At 42.3% G+C, this 20,164-nt stretch overlaps 1 protein-coding gene across 2 annotated transcripts in view; it reads right to left on the reverse strand.

The window, feature by feature from the left end:
• Positions 1-425: 425 nt before the first annotated feature.
• The window catches only part of CGNL1 (cingulin like 1), a 107,995-nt gene continuing 88,256 nt past the window's right edge, over positions 426-20,164 (reverse strand). The window contains exons 15-19 of one of the 2 annotated variants that reach the window (XM_066592542.1): positions 11,938-12,021; positions 9,563-9,687; positions 8,404-8,512; positions 2,477-2,640; positions 426-1,124 (exon numbers count right to left, since the gene is read on the reverse strand). In XM_066592542.1, coding sequence (XP_066448639.1) covers positions 998-1,124; positions 2,477-2,640; positions 8,404-8,512; positions 9,563-9,687; positions 11,938-12,021 — 609 coding nt within the window. In that variant the 3' untranslated portion in view covers positions 426-997. Of the gene's footprint in view, positions 1,128-2,476; positions 2,641-8,403; positions 8,513-9,562; positions 9,688-11,937; positions 12,022-20,164 lie in introns of both variants that reach the window. The other variant, XM_066592541.1, reaches the window with a different exon arrangement.

Raw genomic sequence — 20,164 nt, forward strand, 5'->3', positions numbered from 1 at the left:
GTTACACACACAGAAATATCCTCACCATGTAGAACACTAGAGAAGTACTGAGCAATGTAGATGTGAATAAACAGTAAAAAATGATCATTGGCTCTAAGAGCTCTCTCTTTCCATCTCTCTATAGCCGTTTATGGGCAGCATGAGCCATCACCACCTGCCACTTCCTATTATCTGTGTTATTAATGATGGGCATAACTTAACAGGCAGTGAACAGCAAATTAGGACGACGGGAGACCCTTAGTGGCCAGCAATTTAGAGTGATCTTTCAGCACACAGCCATCATTTTAGGCAAAGTGATTTGCACTTTTGCTACCTATCACATAAGCTCCAGCAGTTTCTTAAAGGAAAAAAAAAAAAGTGACCATGTAACGCACTATTCTGCTGGTGACAAACTGTGAACACGTTCAATTTTAGAAAACTTTTACATTACGTTAAAAGTCCTTTAATAGGCATAATATTATTAAAAAATATATAATTTCAACATGGCAAGAAAAAGACAGCAGGAACATGACATCAGAATTAATAGATATTACAACAGGGTAATCTAGAAATGGACATACTGTAGATGAAGAATTATTTACAGCACAGTAGTGTCTACACCAAGAAGCGCAAACTTTAATACTTCAGCTATTCATGTGAGTGCTGGGAGCAGACTTCACAACAGCAGATGGTCAATTTCTATTGATTTATAGTCATTACACAAGTGTGGGCACCAAATTACCTTCACATATCGATTCCTGTAACAGTTTTGTTGAATATATTTTAATGAGACTCTCAAATATCATAATTCAATTAGAATATTTACAATGAACAAAAGTTAAAAGACATTAATCTGTACAAATTCACTTTCCTTCAACCTCATACAGAACAACGTCTATACTGCTGGCAGGCTTGAATCTTACGGCTATAGTTTTTACGTAGTAGGAGAATATGCAATACAATAGATTTCTTGGTCTGTTTTATATTTTTCTTCATAGTCCAAACAACAGATCCAAAATTAGGCAGTTATACCATCATCTCTAGCAAATTTATATACCGAAGGGGATTCGTAAAGACTCTCTCCATCAGTGCTCAGGTCGTCATCATCCAAGTCATTGAGCATCTTGCTTGGTGAACATCTGCGTCTGCTACAAAAACAAATGCAGTAGATAAAAACTTTGAATAAATAAAAATATCACAATTAGAGATGAGCGAGCGTACTCGCTAAGGCAAATTACTCGAGCGAGTATTGCCATTTTCGAGTACCTGCCTGCTCGTCCCAAAAGATTCAGGGGCCGGCGGGGAGGAATGGGGGGGGGGGGGGGGCGAATCTCTCTCTTTTCCCCCTCTGCTCCACCATGCTCACCCCTGCCGGCCCCCGAATCTTTTGGCATGAGTGGGCATGTACTCGAAAATGGCAATGCTCGCTTGAGTAATTTGTCTTAGCGAGTACGCTCGCTCATCTCTAATCACAATGCATAATTTAGCTCTTTAAATCACCTTGAAGTTTTGGATTATATCACAGGAAAATAATTTTCCAGTATCAAAGTAATAGAACACAAATTATCATAGTATCATCAGTGACGACTTACTGATTATCACTCTCTCTGCATGTCAAAGCTTTTGAGATCATTGAAAGAAATTTTTATTCAAATTTACAGTATTTTAAGATACCGATCATTGTGCCTGTAGGTTTGGCCTTTTTGGGATTTTAAGTCAATTTGATTCCATTTTCTCTGATAGGGCAATAAGACCTTTGTATTTTCACACAGCAGGTCTCCTAGGACTCAAGAGACGTCCGCGCTGACTTTTATTACACGTGAATTTAAAAAGTATCTGAGCATGTAGATGATCTGGTTAGATTTTTTACTTTACTTGTAATTTTTGCAGGGTATTTGTGCGAATAGTTGTAAGAAAATAAAACGCAAGCTATGAAATATTGCAGTTTTTGTGGCCAAATACTGCAAAAATGTACAAAAAGGCATCTCATTTTACAGACTGTAAGATTGGAATTTCGGAATTAAAAATTGCTAGCCAGCATAGGATATGTGAGTTATTGTTGTATTGCAACATGCATCACCACCAGATCTGAAAAGGTTAAAAGTCTAGTTGTAAGCTAGAAATTACTGATCATTTTAAAGATAATATTCTGTGCTATAAAACAAGACCAAGATTGTAGCTGCAATGAAGTCTGAGATCTATCCTGTATGTCGGAATCATTAGGGACTGAGAGCTGCAGCTCCCATTTCAACCTCGAATATCTCAGGATGTATAGTGGTTAGAAACATGATTTCAGTCCCATTTTAAAAGGTTCTGGCTATAAAACAAGACAAAAATGAATGCTCTAACTGTTGTACAGCACGAGATACAACTATTTGTAACAAGAACATAATGTATCTCAGACATCTTGGCTACTGAAGTATATTCCTGCAAGGAAGTGTAAAATATGTTCTTGGCAAGGAAAAAGTTAAAAAATAAATAAATAAGATAAACCTACCTCAACTCTTTCTTTGCTGCATTTAGCTGTGCTTGTATCTGCTCATTAACATCAACTTGTTCCTCCAGATCTCTTTGAAGCTTCTTTTTGGCACTTTCTAATCGATCTATTTCTTCTTCTGCTTCTTCAACTTGTCGCTTCATTGACTTCAATCGTAAACTTAGCTAGACGAACAAACATTGTGTTTATATTCTACTACATTTACCACATACAGACAAGTGTATATACATATGCATACATGTCAATAATCGACAAAAGCTCTGTGCTCACATACGAATACTCAACTATTGCTGATACCATGTGCCAAACCAGGACTGATGATGAGGTGCAGCTCAACATCCAGCCCAGCCCTCTATCTCACCCAATTGTACTTGTTTTCAGATGACACTTTTCTTTCTATTAGACTGCATACTGCCAAAAGTGTCAATCACAGCGAGTGTGTGGGGCAATTACCGCCTTGTGAATAATCATGGCTGCTGTGCCTAGTAAGTGCCCTGAATCTACTAACCCTTGCCCTATAAGCAACAGGCCATCCAAAGAGGGCAGCATAAAGTACTTGAAAGGTTCCCTTTAACACCACATTAAAACCACCATGTTGTAGCTAACTGCTTAAAGAAAATCCTGGGACAAAAAAGGACTTTTTGGGCTCCTTCACACTGACAAAAAAAAATCCAGCGATTTTCTTGCATTGATTATGAAACCAATGAATTTCAATGGTTTCATTCTCATTTGTGATGCTTTCACGCCTGCGATGCCATGTGAAAAAAACAGCAGCATCTCCTTTTTTTCTGCGATATCGCCCATTGTTGTCCATGGGGCCGGTGGCAGCAGTGCCAGCCCCATTGAAAGCAATGGGAGAACACTGCGATCTCCTGTCTCTGCTGTGACAGCAGCAGCAGGGGATTCCTTCATCTCCGCGGGGAGTGCCCTCATCACTGAACACTGACAGCAGCAACAGGAGATCGTGATGCCGCTGCCCCATTGAAAGCAATGGGATGAAGGGAACCCCCCGAAGAGATGATAGGCTGTTTTCACATGAAACCGCCTCGCATCCAGAGGTTCCACATGCATTGCGAGGGCGATATCGGGCCATGAATCACGGTCGATATCACTCTCGCCAGTGTGGAAGAGCCCTTGGGCTAGCAATGGAATAACCTCTCACTGCTGCAATATGACTTACTCCTGGGTCCCAAGATATAAACTATCCCGATATGATTGTAACACCATTATTGCCTGCACATCTGTATACTACACAGTGCGGTTATGAAAGACTGTCCAGCAGAGGACACATGTTGACAAAAATGAGTGACCTGAACAATTATTGCAGAAACTCCGTACAGAAGCAGCAGAGAAGCCTGGACAGTCTGATCAGCATCATGGCACCAATATATTTTTTTTTTATTGCATTTTTAAAAACAAAACATTTCTAGCGTCCTCCAGGGAGTCCAACAATGCTGGCAGTAGTTAGAGAAGCAGTAAACACACTCTTCAGCTTAGCCCTATACTATCTCTAATATAATATAAGGGTGCTAAGCCCCGCGTTTTCAACAATTTTCCCCACAATTTCTCATATTTATGCGTGGCTTTTCATTCACGATAGAGCCCATTCTCTAAGGATATTAGCCAATTGACCTTCTCCACGAATTCTCTTAGTGTTAATCGTGTGATCAATTTTCTAGCCTTGTACAATAACCTAAATTACCGCTATCTGCACCTCCTTTTGCAGAGGCAGGTGTGTTATGTGTAAATGTGGGCCTATTGTACACTTCCCGTGCACTTTTCGTCCATCACAGACTTGAGGTTTCGCATGAAATCCTCGTTCCTCAGGACGATAAGATAAGATGGACCAATGCTGTGTTCTCCCCGGGCAGCTCTGATAACGTTCTTTAACAGCTGTAACAGCTTCTGTCCTGCTGGAGAACAAAAGTGATGTATTTAGAGAACAGACCACTCGCTGTTCTCTAAATACATGCAATGAAGTACTAAAGGACTGATTTAGCCCATTAGTACCTGTGCAAAATGATTGCTCAGAACTGTCAGATTTTGAGCAATCATCTGTGTGTGTGTAAATGGACCTTAAGACTTACTTCTATTGTGTGTAAAATGTTTGAAGGGTTTCTAAGAGACGCTGTCCTGGAGTACCTCGAGGAAAATAGCTGTACAACTGCATACCAGAATGGGTTTTTGAGGGGCACTCCTGTCAAACTAATCTGATTAGCTTCTATGAGGTGGCGAGTTCTAGACTAGATCAGAAAGAGTCATAGGATCTAATATATCTGGACTTTTCCAAAGCGTTTGATACTGTTCCACATAAAAGTATGGTACATAAAATGAGAATTCTTGGTCTGGGCGAGAACGCGTGTCAGTATTGTGGCCTATTCTTTTAATATATTTATTAATGACCTGGTAGAAGGATTTCATAATAAAATTGCATAATTTTGTATAATCTGCAAATATTGCTAAGTAACACAAGAGAGGACAGAATGTGGTTGCAAATGGACCTCAATAAATTGGGGGCTTGAGCGGAAAAGTGGCAAATGAGATTATGGAATTCTCTGCCTGAAGACATGGTGATGACAAATTTGATAAGAGTTTAGGAGGGGCTTGGGTGTAATAATTTTACATGTTCTAGTCACTAATTACTTTAGAAGGGTTGTTGATCCAGGGATTATCCTGATTGCCAGACTTTGAGTCCAAGAAATGTTGTCTCTTAAATGAGAGGAAAATTGGATTCTACCTCAGTAGGTTTTTTTTTTTGCCTTCCTCTGGATCAACGTTTGGGGCGGGAGGTAATAGGCTGAACTAGATGGACAAATTGGTGAAATTGCTTTTTACTCTCTGTAGTCATTGATTGCGTCAGGCACTGCAAGCTAGCTTGTTTACAGTTCTCAAAACCCCTAAATTTAGGGATTCCCAAAGTGTGCTCCGCGAGAGCTTCTCAGGGGCTCCGATGGAGGGTCTAGGTCCCTGCTCTACTCACCGCTGTAGCGGTGTTTGGATAGTTTGTACCGAGGAAATCAGCGTGCAAGACCTGCGGTCAGCATAGCAACGCAGATCACGAGTCGGCTCTGGTCATGTGATCCTCGTTGCTATGCTGACCACAGGTCCTACACGCTGATTTTCTTAGTACAGGCTGTTGGGACACTGCTACTGGAGTGAGTAGAGTCAGGACCAATGGCGGATTATAATAGGGGTGATTAGGGCGAACCCCCGCCCGGGCTTGAGACTCCAAGGAGGTCCACAGCCGTTCCCAATTGTCCCTATTTTAATCCTCACTGCTAAACCCCCAGCTTCAGTGGGGGACCATAATACTACTGGTGCAACAATGAGGGGCCCAATTACTACTGGGGCCGCAATGGGGGAACCAATGACTATTGAGGTGGCAATGGGGGACCATATTACTACTGGGGTGCCAATGGGAGGCACTATTACTACTGGGGCCCGTGCTCGCTCGAACGTTCTGCACCTTTTTTTTTTTTTAAAGGTCCTGTCCTTTTTATAACCATGGAGGTAAAAATCATATGCCGTAATAAGCTACGCTCCTAACCCCTCCCCTGCCACACCCTCCATGGGACTCTAATAGAAACGTTTGCTTCAAAAAGGAATCCATGGCTGAAAAAGTTTGGGAACCACTGCTCTAATTGATTAAGTTCTGTTAGCCAAGGAACACCCTAGATATGAGTTTATGAAGTACACCCTGTCATCCCCATAATTTTCCTTACTTTCCACCAGATAGTAAGTATAAGATGCCAAGTAGGGAAGTCATGGGAAATCTATCTGCCTTCAACACTTCAATTAGGTGGGTGACCTTTCAGTAGTATTTAAGCAGGTGAAAATTAGTATCGTCCATCTCCTTGAAATTCCATCCCTTAAGATGTTAACATTGGATAGCAAGTAGTACAAGTATGGGTTAGGAACAGCTAGTCTCCCGACATTTTTTGACAATTGCAGGGTTTTTAGTTTTATATAGGGCTATCTCTTGTTCCATATAAGGTCTCCAAAAAGACTATTAACTTTATAAAAACTCCACTGCTGTAAATGAATTGGGGAACTGTGCAAGAGGTACAGCAATTTTGGCATCCAAACCATTCCAAGTAAGTTCTCTCTTCCCACTGATAATGGACACTTAAGGCCCATTTATACTGAGCGATGATTGCTCAAAAATTGCTAAAAAGCGATCATCGTTGCGTGTAAATGCACGGGGATCATGCACTTTTTGTGCACTGCTAGCTGATCGTTAAATCCAGGCCAAACTAAAAATCATCATTCAGCCTTATCAGTAGTTCGCCGCGGGTAGTGCTGATAGCATGGTTTCCCGTCGGAGAACAAAAGAACTGAAAGCTGATAAGAGCCCTCGGGCTATTAACTGCATTCAGCTAAGGCTTTATTTACACACTTAATGGCTATTAAGTAGCTGAGTAGTTACTTAATAGTTTATGCAAAATGATCGCTCAAAGGTGACACTTAAACTGTTGTTTGAGCGATCTTTGAGCAATTATCGCTCCGTGTAAATGGGTCTTTACCCTACACTTCATTTTTCTATCAACATTTCAAGAGAAGAGGTGTGATATTTAGATGTTCATAATCTGTAAAACAGATATCTGTACACCCAAATAATTGGAAGGTGGGAGAATCTAGCAAGGAGACTGAAATATGAGTTAATCCAATTCCCATATTATCAAGAGGCATAGCCACCGATTTGACTGTTTATTGTGAGAATCAAAAATGAGCCAAATTCAGTGATCACTGCAATAGATTTCTCCAAAACCACCTGAATTTTCTAAGAATAGAAGCATATTGTCAGAATATAGGGCAATCTTGTCCTCTGGCGAGCCCAGTTTGAATCCTGTAATGCCCTCATGAGCTCTAATCTGAATTGCAAGTGCGCAGTGCAGAGTCGGGCCAACGATGAGGCGGATCAGCTGCGACTCGTTGCGGGACGACTGCTACCACTGTCTGCAATGGAAGCTGTCCATGCGAGGTTTGCAGTTGATTTCCGCTTCTGGGCATGGTAAAGCGTTTTCCATAGTATGTCGTATGCGAAGTATTTGCTGCAGGATCTGGAGGCAAACGCCCGTCTCACCTTGGGCTACAAAATATCGCTACAAAACGCATGTATGTGAAGCCCATGGTTTCCAATGGGTTCTTTCACATGAGAGATGTGTTGTAGTCTGAAAGAACCCAATGGAAACCCTGAGCTTCACATACATGCGTTTTGTAGCAATGATTTTGTAGCCCGTGTGAAAGAGGCCTAATACCAAATTACTACAATAAGACCTTTAGTTTATTCTTCTCGCCATAAATCAATATGGTATATCACAAGGGTATGCCACACCTTACTGGTCATAGGGTTCAACTTCTGAGACATCCCCAAACTACTGCAATGAATTACAGCAGCCTTAAAATTATGTCCCTGCACAACACCACACTAGGCCTGGTGCTGTGCAGTTACAGAAAATCTCTAGATGGAAGCAATACTTGAGACCCCTTTGTTTAGTCTCAACAGTCAGATGCCCACTTTTACTGTAAGCAGTTGGGGCTTATCTCTAAGATATACCATAACTTAGACTGGTTTGAAAACCCCTTCAAATGAGCACCCAAAACATGAATAAGCATATATTATTAGTAAAAAAAAAAACAACATTTTTTTACTTAACCAGAAGACAAGTGGCCATATTGTTAGCAATTTGGTCATTCACGAGTCACAGTGAAAAAAAGTGCCAATACCTCAACATGCCTGAATGCTGTTAGAATGTCATATGACAGTAATGCCACAGCTTTATCATGATTAGCCAGGTGCCATGGTGCACTGCAGCCCTCATTAAATATAGTGTAAGGCCATTTAAAAAATTTGGGTGGAAATCCTCTTCAACATCCAACAATCTAGTATTTAGTTACACTGGACAGAACCTGTATTTGCAGTTTACCTGATCTTTTTGATCTGTTAAAGTCAGATGTTCATCATCAACCTGCATCATTAACTCTTTCACCTTCCTCTCCAGCCTGCGGTTGTTCAGTTGGAGATTTGCCCGGTCCCTGAGGGAAAGGAAAGCACATTGTTTTGAAATTGAATTTGGAAATGGTGCCAGATCCTTTTCAACTTTCCCTTAGAATGCTGATGAAATGTATGTTGCATTTAATACTGCTTGCAGCAGAAAAAGTTTCACGGTCTCTTTTGTCGTTCAGAAAAGTGATAACGCTATTGTCTCCTGCACTGGAACGTCAATAATGTAATATTCTATAAACTTATTCTGATGAGGACGTCTGAGGGCCTAGAACCAACAGTGATCCAGGTTACCAGTAACGAAAAAAAATAAAAATAAACCAGCCATAGGCAAGTATTCAATCCAAGGCATTCTGGTACAGTATTAAGGCTGCTGGTGATGTGATGCTGACATTAGTGGAATACTAATGCTAAGCCTTTAGCTTTAATACAATATACCAGTCTCCAAAGAAAACCCTACCCAGTGTGTTATTGTAATATAGTGATATATCTTCATTGTGGGATCTTTTATAGTAGGCCAACGTGAACAAGATGTCCTTTTCATGGCCATTCCAATATATGGATATTCTCAATGGGCAGATAAAGTTGACTGCACCCCTAATTAGATATGCATTTTAGAAATAAAGAATTATAGGCTTTCCTGGTGACTACATGGGTCATGGATTCTAGGTCGGCTGTCATGTTTTCGAGTGTATAGTTGTAGTACCCCAAGGTCTATTCTGCAGCTTGAAATTTGCTTGGAAATTCAGACAAATATATAGTAGTCTTCTAGCACATAACATAGATATGTAACTTACTTCTGATCACATGGAGTTCAATGGCTCATTCAGTAAAGAGTTAAAATGATCTTTAATATATTCACTAAGGCTCTAAAAATGTCTTGAGTTCTTTACTGCACAGATTTAAAGCATGCCATGCTTTTTTAACTATATAAAGCTAGATATATTTTCTGGTTTATTAAATATCCTAAAATGTAGATCTAACAGTGTAAAGTAATCCAACTACTTTGACATCATTAGGAAAGAAGAGGTTAAACACAATCACACCCCAAGTTCAACTCCACAAACAACGAGCTTCTCTACCTTTCTTCATTTTCCAGGCGTTCTTCCAGCTCTGCTATTCTTCCTTCCATCTGAGCAACAAGCCCTTCTTTATTGGATCGATGTGAAGTTTCAAGATGAGCTATTCTGCTCTTCAGATCTTTGTTCTAGTTTAAAAAAAAAAAGTGCAGTGGGTCAAACAATATCCAACTTGAAATGTTACACAAGTTATGACAACATAGCCGGATGTTCGAACAATAAGTACTAAATATTGGAGAAACAATTGTTTTATTCTCTCGCCTACAGAGTCCTCCACTCTTACACAACCCGTTTACGTCAAAGGCACATAAACCTGGATCGGAAATTTAAAACCCGAAAACCGCAACAAGACAGTTCTATTATGGCATATGGACGTCATGAGAGGGTGAGGACCCTTGCTTGGGACCCTTCTCGTACAGCCTCTTTATAACATCCATATGCGTAAACTCTGCATCGAGGTGCCACCTTGTGCTGCCTCTACTAGGGTTGGGAAGGGTATCAACTCTCCTTAAGGAGAGCACCTAGAAGATGTGTGAGAAGACACCTAGGAGGTACGTAAGGAGACTTATGAGGCCATGCATGCTCCTCTGGGAAATATGCAAATAAGGAAGATGGAAAAATAACTCTGGAAGGCAGCATTCTTGCAAGACAATGTCAGAATCTTTATACAAGTCCTTGTAACAATGACTGGCTTTTGGTTTTTAATTGCCAGTGATAGTTATAAAGACTTGGATAAACAGTCTGACATTGGCTTGCAGGAATGCAGTCTTCCAGTAGTTGGCGCTGCAGAGGTATTGTTCCATCTTCCTCATCTGCCTCTACTAGGCACTATAGAGGGTTTTAGAAGCAATGTCTGTAGAAAAAAACACCAGTGTATTGCAGGATGCCATGTTTTCTTGTCTCACAGATTCAATATGAATCAGAGGCACACAAAAATATAGTATGACTCCATACTATACCAATGTTTTGGCATCCTGACCTTCTTCCAGCAATATCAGCTGATTGCCAGACCTGACCACCACAGCTGCTTTATTTTAAAATTGTTTAATAATACAGAATTAAAAAGTAATATAAATCAAGGCTTGCTATAATCGTTTTAAATGAAAGTCACAACTCACTCTAAATAGCTCTCAAATTCTGACTATTCAGCTCGTTGTCAAAATTCTATTAAAAACTAGAAGGGTAGTTGTACAGATGTAGCAAACATTAACTTGCTATTTAATGCATTATGATAACAACCACAATGTACTACTGTACATTGCTGTAAATCGAACTATCATGATGCGCCAGTCAGATTACCTGTTGCTACATTTGTATTTGAGGGGGAATGATCAAAGTAACTACTGGTAACTGTTTTTTTTTTTAATCAACATCAATGTTTGAACAATTGGTATTCTTGCATCTTGATGCCACCAGGAAGTACTGGTGGAGACAAGACTGACTGCCTGGTGACACCCCTTCAAGGTCATTGGCTACAGAGAAGGCTCGGCTGCAGGTCCTGCTGGCTGCAGGTCCTGCCGGGTAACTATAATTATCCCATCTCCTCAACTGCTTTCCGCTCCTGCATATTCTTCCCTGGCCCTGTAATCCCCGCTGCTGGTCTCCCCTCCTGGCTCCCCGGCTGTTAACACTGCTCCCTGCAGCTGCATTTGTTCCCTGGCCCTATCATCCCCAATCCTGCTATTAGTTCCCCGGGCCTGGGTTCCCTGCTGCAGCTGTTTCTTTCACCGGCCAGCACGCTGCAGCTGCTTGTTCCCCAGCGGTGTGTTCCCTGCCGCCGCTGCTTCTCATCAACGCTGAGGCTTTCCGTTCTGTCCTCTGCGGCGCTGATGGTCGTGATGTGCGCTGACACCCCACGTGACCTCTCCAGTCCCGCGGCTCCCCGTTCCTGACATGTCATTGGAGCGGCGGCAGGCTGATCCCCGGCAGTGCTACAGGTATTGATGCTTCCTATGTAGTGATTGTTGCCTGCCGTTAACAGTTAGGGTTAGGGATGACTTTCCTTTTAGCCTTACATTATTTGTTGTAAATACTTCCATGTCACAACATGGCAGTATGTACAACTCATAATGTAAGGCTAAAAGGAAAATAATCTCTGACCCTAACCATTCATGGCAGGCAACAATCGCTACATAGTGTGCTGCTAGGACCTTTCTGACGTCACCCAATCGGGAGCTAGGGGTGTGACAGGGGCGTTCCCCCTGTCAAACCGCTAGCTTCTTGGTGGCGTCAAGATACAATAATACCTGAACAATTAATACATAAAATCAAATTGCATAGATAGCTCATGGCGGTTATATATGCGACAATTTTAGTCTGTGTCAAACCTCTACAGTAGAATTTACTGCTTTGTCTATATAAAACAAGCAAAGCATTACCTGTCTCTCCAAGGACATTTTATCACACTCCAGATCTTGTCTTGCAGCACGTTCTTGAAGCAGTTCTCCCCTCATTTGTTCAATCTGTCACACAAGATATAGGTTGAATATTTATTTTCTTGCAGAAACAAAGCATTTCATTTATTATACCATTAAAGTTATTACAAAAAGCTACTTTTAATTGCATTCTTTCTTGTATGTATGATGCAGTGTAAATGAAAAAAAAAGTTTTCTGCTTGAAATGTTTAATGCCAAGTTTAGTTTGCTGACCTTGTACTTCACTTAAACTTAACATGTGAGGCTCCAAATAACTAAACATTGATATGTTTACCATCTTTGTCATGTTCAAACATTAAAGTCATCTGTATGAGTGGTTATGTTTTGCCAGGTTTAGAGAAGCATGGCTCATTTCCCAATAAACCAGGCCATATCGGCTTATAGAGCTGTAATACCATGCACAACATATGGACAGGTCAATGCTCCACTATTAACCATCCACTGGAAGAGTGAAGTGGGTATATTTCCCGTCAGGATCTCCTATCTTTTTTTTCACTAAGGCTAGCGATATTACACCACGGGGAAGGAGGGGGGAGAGCTGACAGGTCTTAGGCTCACTGCTCATAAATCACGGCCAACGCAGCATGCCGCGATTTAAATCCTGCAAGCAGAGAATCACTATGATTCTCCACTCGTGGACGCCGGCGCTAAGATTTCTATAGCAACGCTATGGAAAGCTTCACGAAACAGATCGTTGCCTGTGGACAGGCAGCCTAACACTGCATTTTGTGTTCAAAAGATGAGCCCAGCACACATTAAGACCGCCGAAGAGGAAGGGTGCCAATCTGCACTGATTTTATCCCTCAATAGTCCTTTTACAACTCCAAGGATTTAATGAGGGATATGTGTAACCACATTGTCTCAAAAATAACCAGTAATAAAAGGGTTAGGAGGAATAACTAGGCTATAAACTAGAAGCTATGGGAATGTAGTTATTCTATATATTTCCTAAAGGGCCCCTATGAACAATCCACTGAACGATAGTTCATATCTAAGTATATAAAACATTAAACCACGCTAAGCTTCAGGAATTACCGCCACCCTCCTAGAGAATTCTTGAATGGGAACAGAAAAAGTGGCCCTACATTCCAGATAAATGAGGTCACATTGGGGGCTGAGGACTCACACGGGTTTACTTCTAATGAGAGTAAATGACTATTTGAATCGCTTTAATTGCACTGTACAAAAACAGCTGCAGGTCTTATACTTGCTTCTGTTCAATTGACTTTTCTAGTAATAAGGCTTTGTTCACATAGCACAGATTTTTACAGTCACTACCATGAGTGGATGTGGACGAGGAGAAATTCAAAACAATTGTAGATTAGAAGAAAAAAACAGTCCGATTTTTTTATGTTCACAAATAGTGCCACTCTTGTCAATGGCTTGTATCTGGTATAGCAGCTTAGCCCCTTTGAATGAGATCACCAGAAGTAGTCAGTGAGTCTTTGTTTCCCCTGTACTGATGCCGCAGAGGAAAAGAAGCATTACATAGCACCCACTTCTTTATTTGCATATTTCGCAGGGGAGCATTAATGGCCTTATAAGTCTCCTCACAAAACTTGCAGTTGCTCTGCCTTCCCGACCCACATCACAAGCCTCTCACTAGCCCAGCCAGAAACCTACTGCACACTGATGAGGGACACAAACCCCGAAATAGCTGTCTATGTATGGTTTTCTGGCTTTTGGTTTTCAATTCCCAATCCTTGTTATAAAGACTTGTAAAAAGGGTCTGACATTGATTTGCAGGAATGCTGCCTTCCAATAGGTGGCGCTGCAGAGGTATTGGTCCATCTTCCCTGGGCTGCCTGCACACGAACGGGTCGGTTTCCGTCTGCGAGATCTCGCGGCGGAATCCAACCCTGTGCCCTAGTGGTGACCCCTGCATACCTGTTTGATGACTGTGTACAGGTGGCTTCTGTACTGTACTGCGCACTCGCGCAGCGTGTGACGCACGGTTGCTAGGCAAGGACGCAGATCCTGCGGCCCGTTTGAACTGCTCACTGCGGAAGGGCCGCGGGACGGACGGCTTCCATTGACATCAATGGAAGCCGTCCATGCGAGGTCCGCACCAAAATAAAAAATTGCTGTTGATATCCGCTCATGGGCAGGAAAAAGCAGTTTTACATAGCATGTTATGGGCAGTATTTCCTGCCGGATCCGGAGGCGGACGCCCACTCTGGATCCAGCAGTGCAAATACACCCGGGTGCAGGTGGCCTTACATGGCACCCACTGAAATCAACAAGCCAAACTGCTCTTTCCGGTGTTACGCTACACTGGGTAATAGATGCCCCCCCTTCCGTATAATCGTGTATCATTTTTACAATGCTAATTACTGCTTGATAAACGTTTTTCAAAAACATTCTCTACCAAAATTATCTTACAAAAATCTGAGACCGACATTGGTAATGGCGAAGCTTGACAGATAAGTGTTTCTTCATCCTTCTCTTGTGTTTGTAGAGGATCAATATAGCTTCAAGTAATAAGGGAGAGGCTGATTGCTATGTATACGCCAACAGCCCTTTAAATGAGGTAGTCAGGCAGTGTGTACTTAGCAACCAGGCTGACTCCGATTACTCAGGTTGCCTGCTCAAGGCCAAATTGGCACAGAACTAAGTGCAAAGAAGGGGCATGCAGGCTTGGCAGTACTGAGACTCATCTCTTCTGTTTCTTCCTGGCATGATAATCACATTTTTTGGAAAAATAAATGATTAAGTTGTTTTTCAATGTTATTCCTGTCCTCTTTTAAAATTAACTAAAATCATTTTAAACAAGTAAATGGTGACAGAGGGACCACAAGGAGTTCTCTCTCCAGCTGCCATAGGTATCATTAGGGGCACAATTTTACCTACATTTTTGTACATGTGTAGCACCAGGTACTTTAGGACAAATGAAAGTGTGTGACAGGTCTAGAAGCAGGCCTAGGATCAAGCTGTCATCAGTCATAAGAATGAAGCATTACAATGAATGAGGTAGTAGACAGACACACCAAAGCAAACATGACATTTTAGGAAGAGTCCCCTATAATTAACTCTGCTTGAAGGATAATGATCTAGGATAGCAAATGTCAGCACCCTTTTATTAGTTGACCTGCTAAGACATACAGCACTTGTAATTGATGCGACATGGGAAGTTTATTACTGATAACTGTGTCAGCAAACTCATTGCTGCTACTTCTTCAGAGCTCTATTTGCTTACACTAATGGTGTACAACCATTCAGTTACATTCCAAGTATTTAGCGTCACCAAATAATCCACAAGTATGTCATTACCCATTTGTGAAATGCAATGCAGCTGACATGCTATGGATTCCAGTGTGTCAGCGCATAGCAATAGTGTCCCATGAGATGTAGGTGTATTGTGAAATAGGCCACAATACCAAGTGCCACAAGATACCTGTACTTGTTATGTGCTCAAGAAAAATCAGTAAGTATTCTTACATACTGTACGAAATGGATGGTCTGCTGCTTGAAACCGTAGGGCGGGGGAGGGGCAAGAGGGGATGTGGATCAGCATGATTACTGTGATACCAAGTTTATATTGTTTTTGTTTTTTTAATGTTTACTACTTTTGCACAAAAATAAATTTTTAAAGAACAATTGAATCTGCATTATCGCATTCCAAGACACACAGCATTTTTATTTTTCTGGTAACGGAGCTATGTGAGGGCTTGTTCTTTGCGGAAAGAGTTGTAATTTTTATTGGTACCAGTTTGAGGTACATGTGACTTTTGGGTTGCTGTTGATTGCATTTTTGGGTGGCAAACTAAAGAAAAAAAACAAAACTTCCGGCAATAATTTTCTAAATTGTATTTATGATGTTCAGCAAGCAAGATAAATAACATTTTCATCGTCTGTGTCGTTATGAATGCAGCAATGCCTATTATGGGTTGCTTTTTGGGAGGTATTTTATCCATTTAAACAGTTTTTTTTTGTGGGAAAAAATGTGTGTGTGTATGTAACACACACACACACACACACACACACACACACACACACATACACACAAACACAAACACAAACACACACCAGTCTTTTAGGCCGCCTGCAGACGGCCGGGTCGGATCGGGCTGCGAGAATTCTCGCAGCAGGACCCGGCCTGAGCGTCTGCAGAGAGCAGCGTGGCACTCACCTCTCTCCGCAGCTCCGGCTCTTTCATGTGCCGGCTGCTGGGCAGCCGGCGCATTCGCGGACTGGAGCTGGCGGCCGGGGAGTGAGATTTATGTGCGGAATTTCCGCCCGTGGAAGCTGCCATAGGATTGCATTAGCAATTTCAATCCTAGGCAGACGTCCGCGAACAAACAAATCCTAGGCAAACAAGCCGCGGCATGCTCTATTTCTGAAACGTAACTCCCAGGCCGCCGGATGCCCAGCAGCAGGCACATGAAAGAGCCGGGGCCGCGGGAGCAGGTGAGTGACGCTCGGGTCGGGTCCCGCCGCGAGAATTCTCGCAGCCGGATCCGACCCAGCCGCGAGAATCCTCGCAGCCGGATCCGACCCAGCCGCGAGAATCCTCGCAGCCGGATCCGACCCAGCCGCGAGAATCCTCGCAGCCGGATCCGACCCAGCCGCGAGAATCCTCGCAGCCGGATCCGACCCAGCCGCGAGAATCCTCGCAGCCGGATCCGACCCAGCCGCGAGAATCCTCGCAGCCGGATCCGACCCAGCCGCGAGAATCCTCGCAGCCGGATCCGACCCAGCCGCGAGAATCCTCGCAGCCGGATCCGACCCAGCCGCGAGAATTCTCACAGCCGGATCCAACCCAGCCGTCTGCAGGCGGCCTAAAACTGGATTTTTTCTCTTTAGATTAAAAATTTTTTTTTTATCCTTGACGGGTTATTGAAGATGCGATTGTATGAGCACTAGAATAGCACACTGCATTTTATGTAGTGCATTCTAAGTCTATGACAGTAGCCTTTTAGACTCCGCAGGAGGCGGGGTCTAGCAGACCGAGTTACATGGCAGACATGGAGGCCTTTGTCAAGCTTCTGGCTACCCACTGTTACTTTGCGATTGCATTGTAGGGTGCTGATGGGTAACAGAAGGAGCTCCTGCCCCTTCCCCTTCCCCCTCCCCCTCCCCTCATCTGCTTACATGCTGCAGTTGCTATTAAAGCATGTAAGGGGTTAAACTTCCAGAATCTGAGGTTTCTCCGCTACTGGCTGTTAGAGCAAGAGCCTGGCTGTCAGTAGTCAGCCAAGCCACAACCTTAACAAAGATATATGTGCATAATTGGTTTAAAGCCCATTAGTGAGTCTGTAAAAAGGCGTACTGCAGTCTCTAGCGGGTTAATGTATTTTCTATATGCTGTACATTTAATATGAGCATCACCTGCACGCTATACTTGGCGATGTGTTCTTACACTATTGTTGTACGTGTTGGCTTGTAGTAAAGCCAATTCTCAACTTTTTAGCAACAATGAATTCGTGAAAACTTTTGCGGAAAAAAAAAGCCATTAAAAGAAAAAGTACGAACGCCAAGGTCCTCTTTCAGACGCGGATACTGTTATTTAACTCTCTCACATTTGTTTAAAACATTATATTTTCTGGAGACGGGGGAATTTTAACGACGGCGCTAATTGGGGCTAGCAGAGTAACAGGTTCCTCTGGCAGCAAATCTGTTCGTTTTTAATGCATTATTTTCACCCTCGGTGGAACAACAAACATTGTACGTTTCAGCAGAAGTTATCACAGCTGGGTTTGGTGAATACTGAAAACAAAGTATTTTCAATGAGCTATAATACCCCTCTGAGAAACGGCATGGATTTAATAAACAGAACCCATGTTTATGCTAGACATGGTATTACGAACAGCTGGTTATCATCGTCTTTTAATGAAACTGCGCAATTTCATTTCTTTTCAATTATTGATATCAGGAAGCCTGGAACCATCCCTTCATGTCTTTTTAAACCAGTGTGTAATCTTAGTTCTCATAAATAGTGTGCATCATGTAAGCCCGCACCGAGGGAGAGAGCTAGCCATTACCGTAATGAGGTGCGTATTCTAGGTCTCCAGACAGAGGACTCCGAGGAAGGAGCAATGTTAAAAAAGACTTCAACGCCAGACACTTCATTCACGGGAAACGAGGAATCATTTCTGTGCTCTCAACGGCTTGCTACATACACCTGGAGCGCAGAGGGGAACAGGTGCTGCAAACCAACTGGGAATGCGGCTCAGAAAAGGAAAACAAAAATTGTCTCGCAAAGCCACTGTAACTTTACCCGGCCATATTTACAGTGTAACCATAGAAACCCTGTGCTCTCCCACGGTTTCAGGGAAGAAATCCACAGCCAGAAGGTTCTCAATTGTCTCCCCCCCCTTCACTTTGCAGACATTTTACAATTAACTCCTTTCCTGTTAGTGGGGTCCCTATAGCCCCATTTTGGAGTATGTTGTAGTCCCCTTGGAAGTTTCACGGTAAGACATTCTGAGCTGTAGGGCAAAGCTTGTAATTAAGATACTAAACATTTGTTTTTGGAAAGCCAAATCCTCCTAATGAAACACCATTTATACTTTTTATCTAAGCAAGCAGTTAAAGCCCCACTTGTGCTAAATCTATTACAGTAACCTCAAAAAGGTCAAATACGTGATCACTTTTTTTTTTTACCGATTTCTAGCATGACATACACTGATCTACTGCAGACGGCAGGCAAGTAGCCAACTAGTTTTAGTTACATTTTTTTTTGTCTTGCAATATTACACTACAAAACACATGCTACAGTACAAAATACAAACATTTTATTATAGGCATCTGTGGAAAAGGATTCTGTAAATTAGTAATGGTTGGAGATGCTTACACTCTGGTTCACCCTACTGTCAAGCGTTCCATTCTTCATTAAAGGGGTTTTGTCATTTAAAAAAAAAAAAATAATAATAATAATTCTATACTCCCCTATTCCTCCCCAGGCAGACTCCTTACTGCATCATCTCCTCGCTGATCTTCTCCAGTCCCCCAGGTCATGTAATCCACAGCCGGACAGCTTGTTATGAAGCGTGCATTCCTCGCATTCTTCTTCCTGCCCAGCAATTTATGCTACGTCACTATGACACAGCGTTCACTGGCTAGGAAGGAATGCTGATCTATTGCAGAGACGGCGTGCATGCACAGTCTCTGTAATTACTCAGCACTCCGTGCCAGGCTGTGAACTAGTGACATAGCGTACATTGCCGAGCAGGAAGGAGACTAACTGTGAATGTACGTAACCTCACAGGAAGCAGAAGAATCAACCAGCTGGAGGTTAGGTGACCTCCCCCCGCAGAACTGCAGGAGACAGGAGCAGATCAGTGAGGAGCTGATGAGGCAAGTAGACTGCTTGGGGAGGAATAGGTGAGTATAGAATTTTTTTTTTCATGACAGAGCCCCTTTAAACCATTTTCAAATGAATCCCAACAAATCAAGTGAAATAGATCTGTTCAGAGCTTCTTAAATTTGTAAAACTCGAACCAGGTGAAAAATATATATATTTTCACTCATCTCTACTCTTCTGTCCAGATGTCAGAGGTATACGTTAGAAGGCGTTCCCAAGATATACATCCAGTGGAAGGCTGTGATGTATCCCACTGTATAGACATAGATCTCTAATAGTCTCCCATTGTTGGGAAAGAACGCATATTGAAGAGTGTAGTTTTATTTTTGACTGTATTCCTTTAAATGGAATAGCATAGTTTGCAATGCTAATCGATACTGTTAAGTAAATGGTATGCCAACTAATACCAGCACAGTGTTCACCAAAAGGACACTGATGGCTGTGAGGGTCAAATCTCTTGGGCCCCACCAAACACAAGAATGGAGGTCCCAAGTGCACCCCAACGAATGGAGCGATGGTTACAGGAGTGCATTACCGCTCTACTCATCTCTGTAGGACTGCCAGATAGAGTACAAGGACACAACTATCTCCTCCAGTCCCATAGAGATGAATGTGACCACTGCATCTTTCGTTCAAGGACATTTGGGATTCCTGTTCTTGTGACTGATTGAGTCCCAGCAATCAGACTCCCACTAATCAGACACTAGTCATCTATCTTGTGAACAGAAAAAAAGGTCCAGTGGATAGGTGATAAATTATTTTCATGCGGGCAATCCCTTTAAGCATTCTGTATAGAAACACTGTCTGCCATAGTTATAACTGTTGGCATTGTATTTCTTTTAAACTTAACGCTGCAGTTGTAAAGTG

This window comes from Eleutherodactylus coqui, chromosome 2 (assembly GCF_035609145.1).
Source record: "Eleutherodactylus coqui strain aEleCoq1 chromosome 2, aEleCoq1.hap1, whole genome shotgun sequence".
Lineage (NCBI taxonomy): Eukaryota > Metazoa > Chordata > Amphibia > Anura > Eleutherodactylidae > Eleutherodactylus > Eleutherodactylus coqui.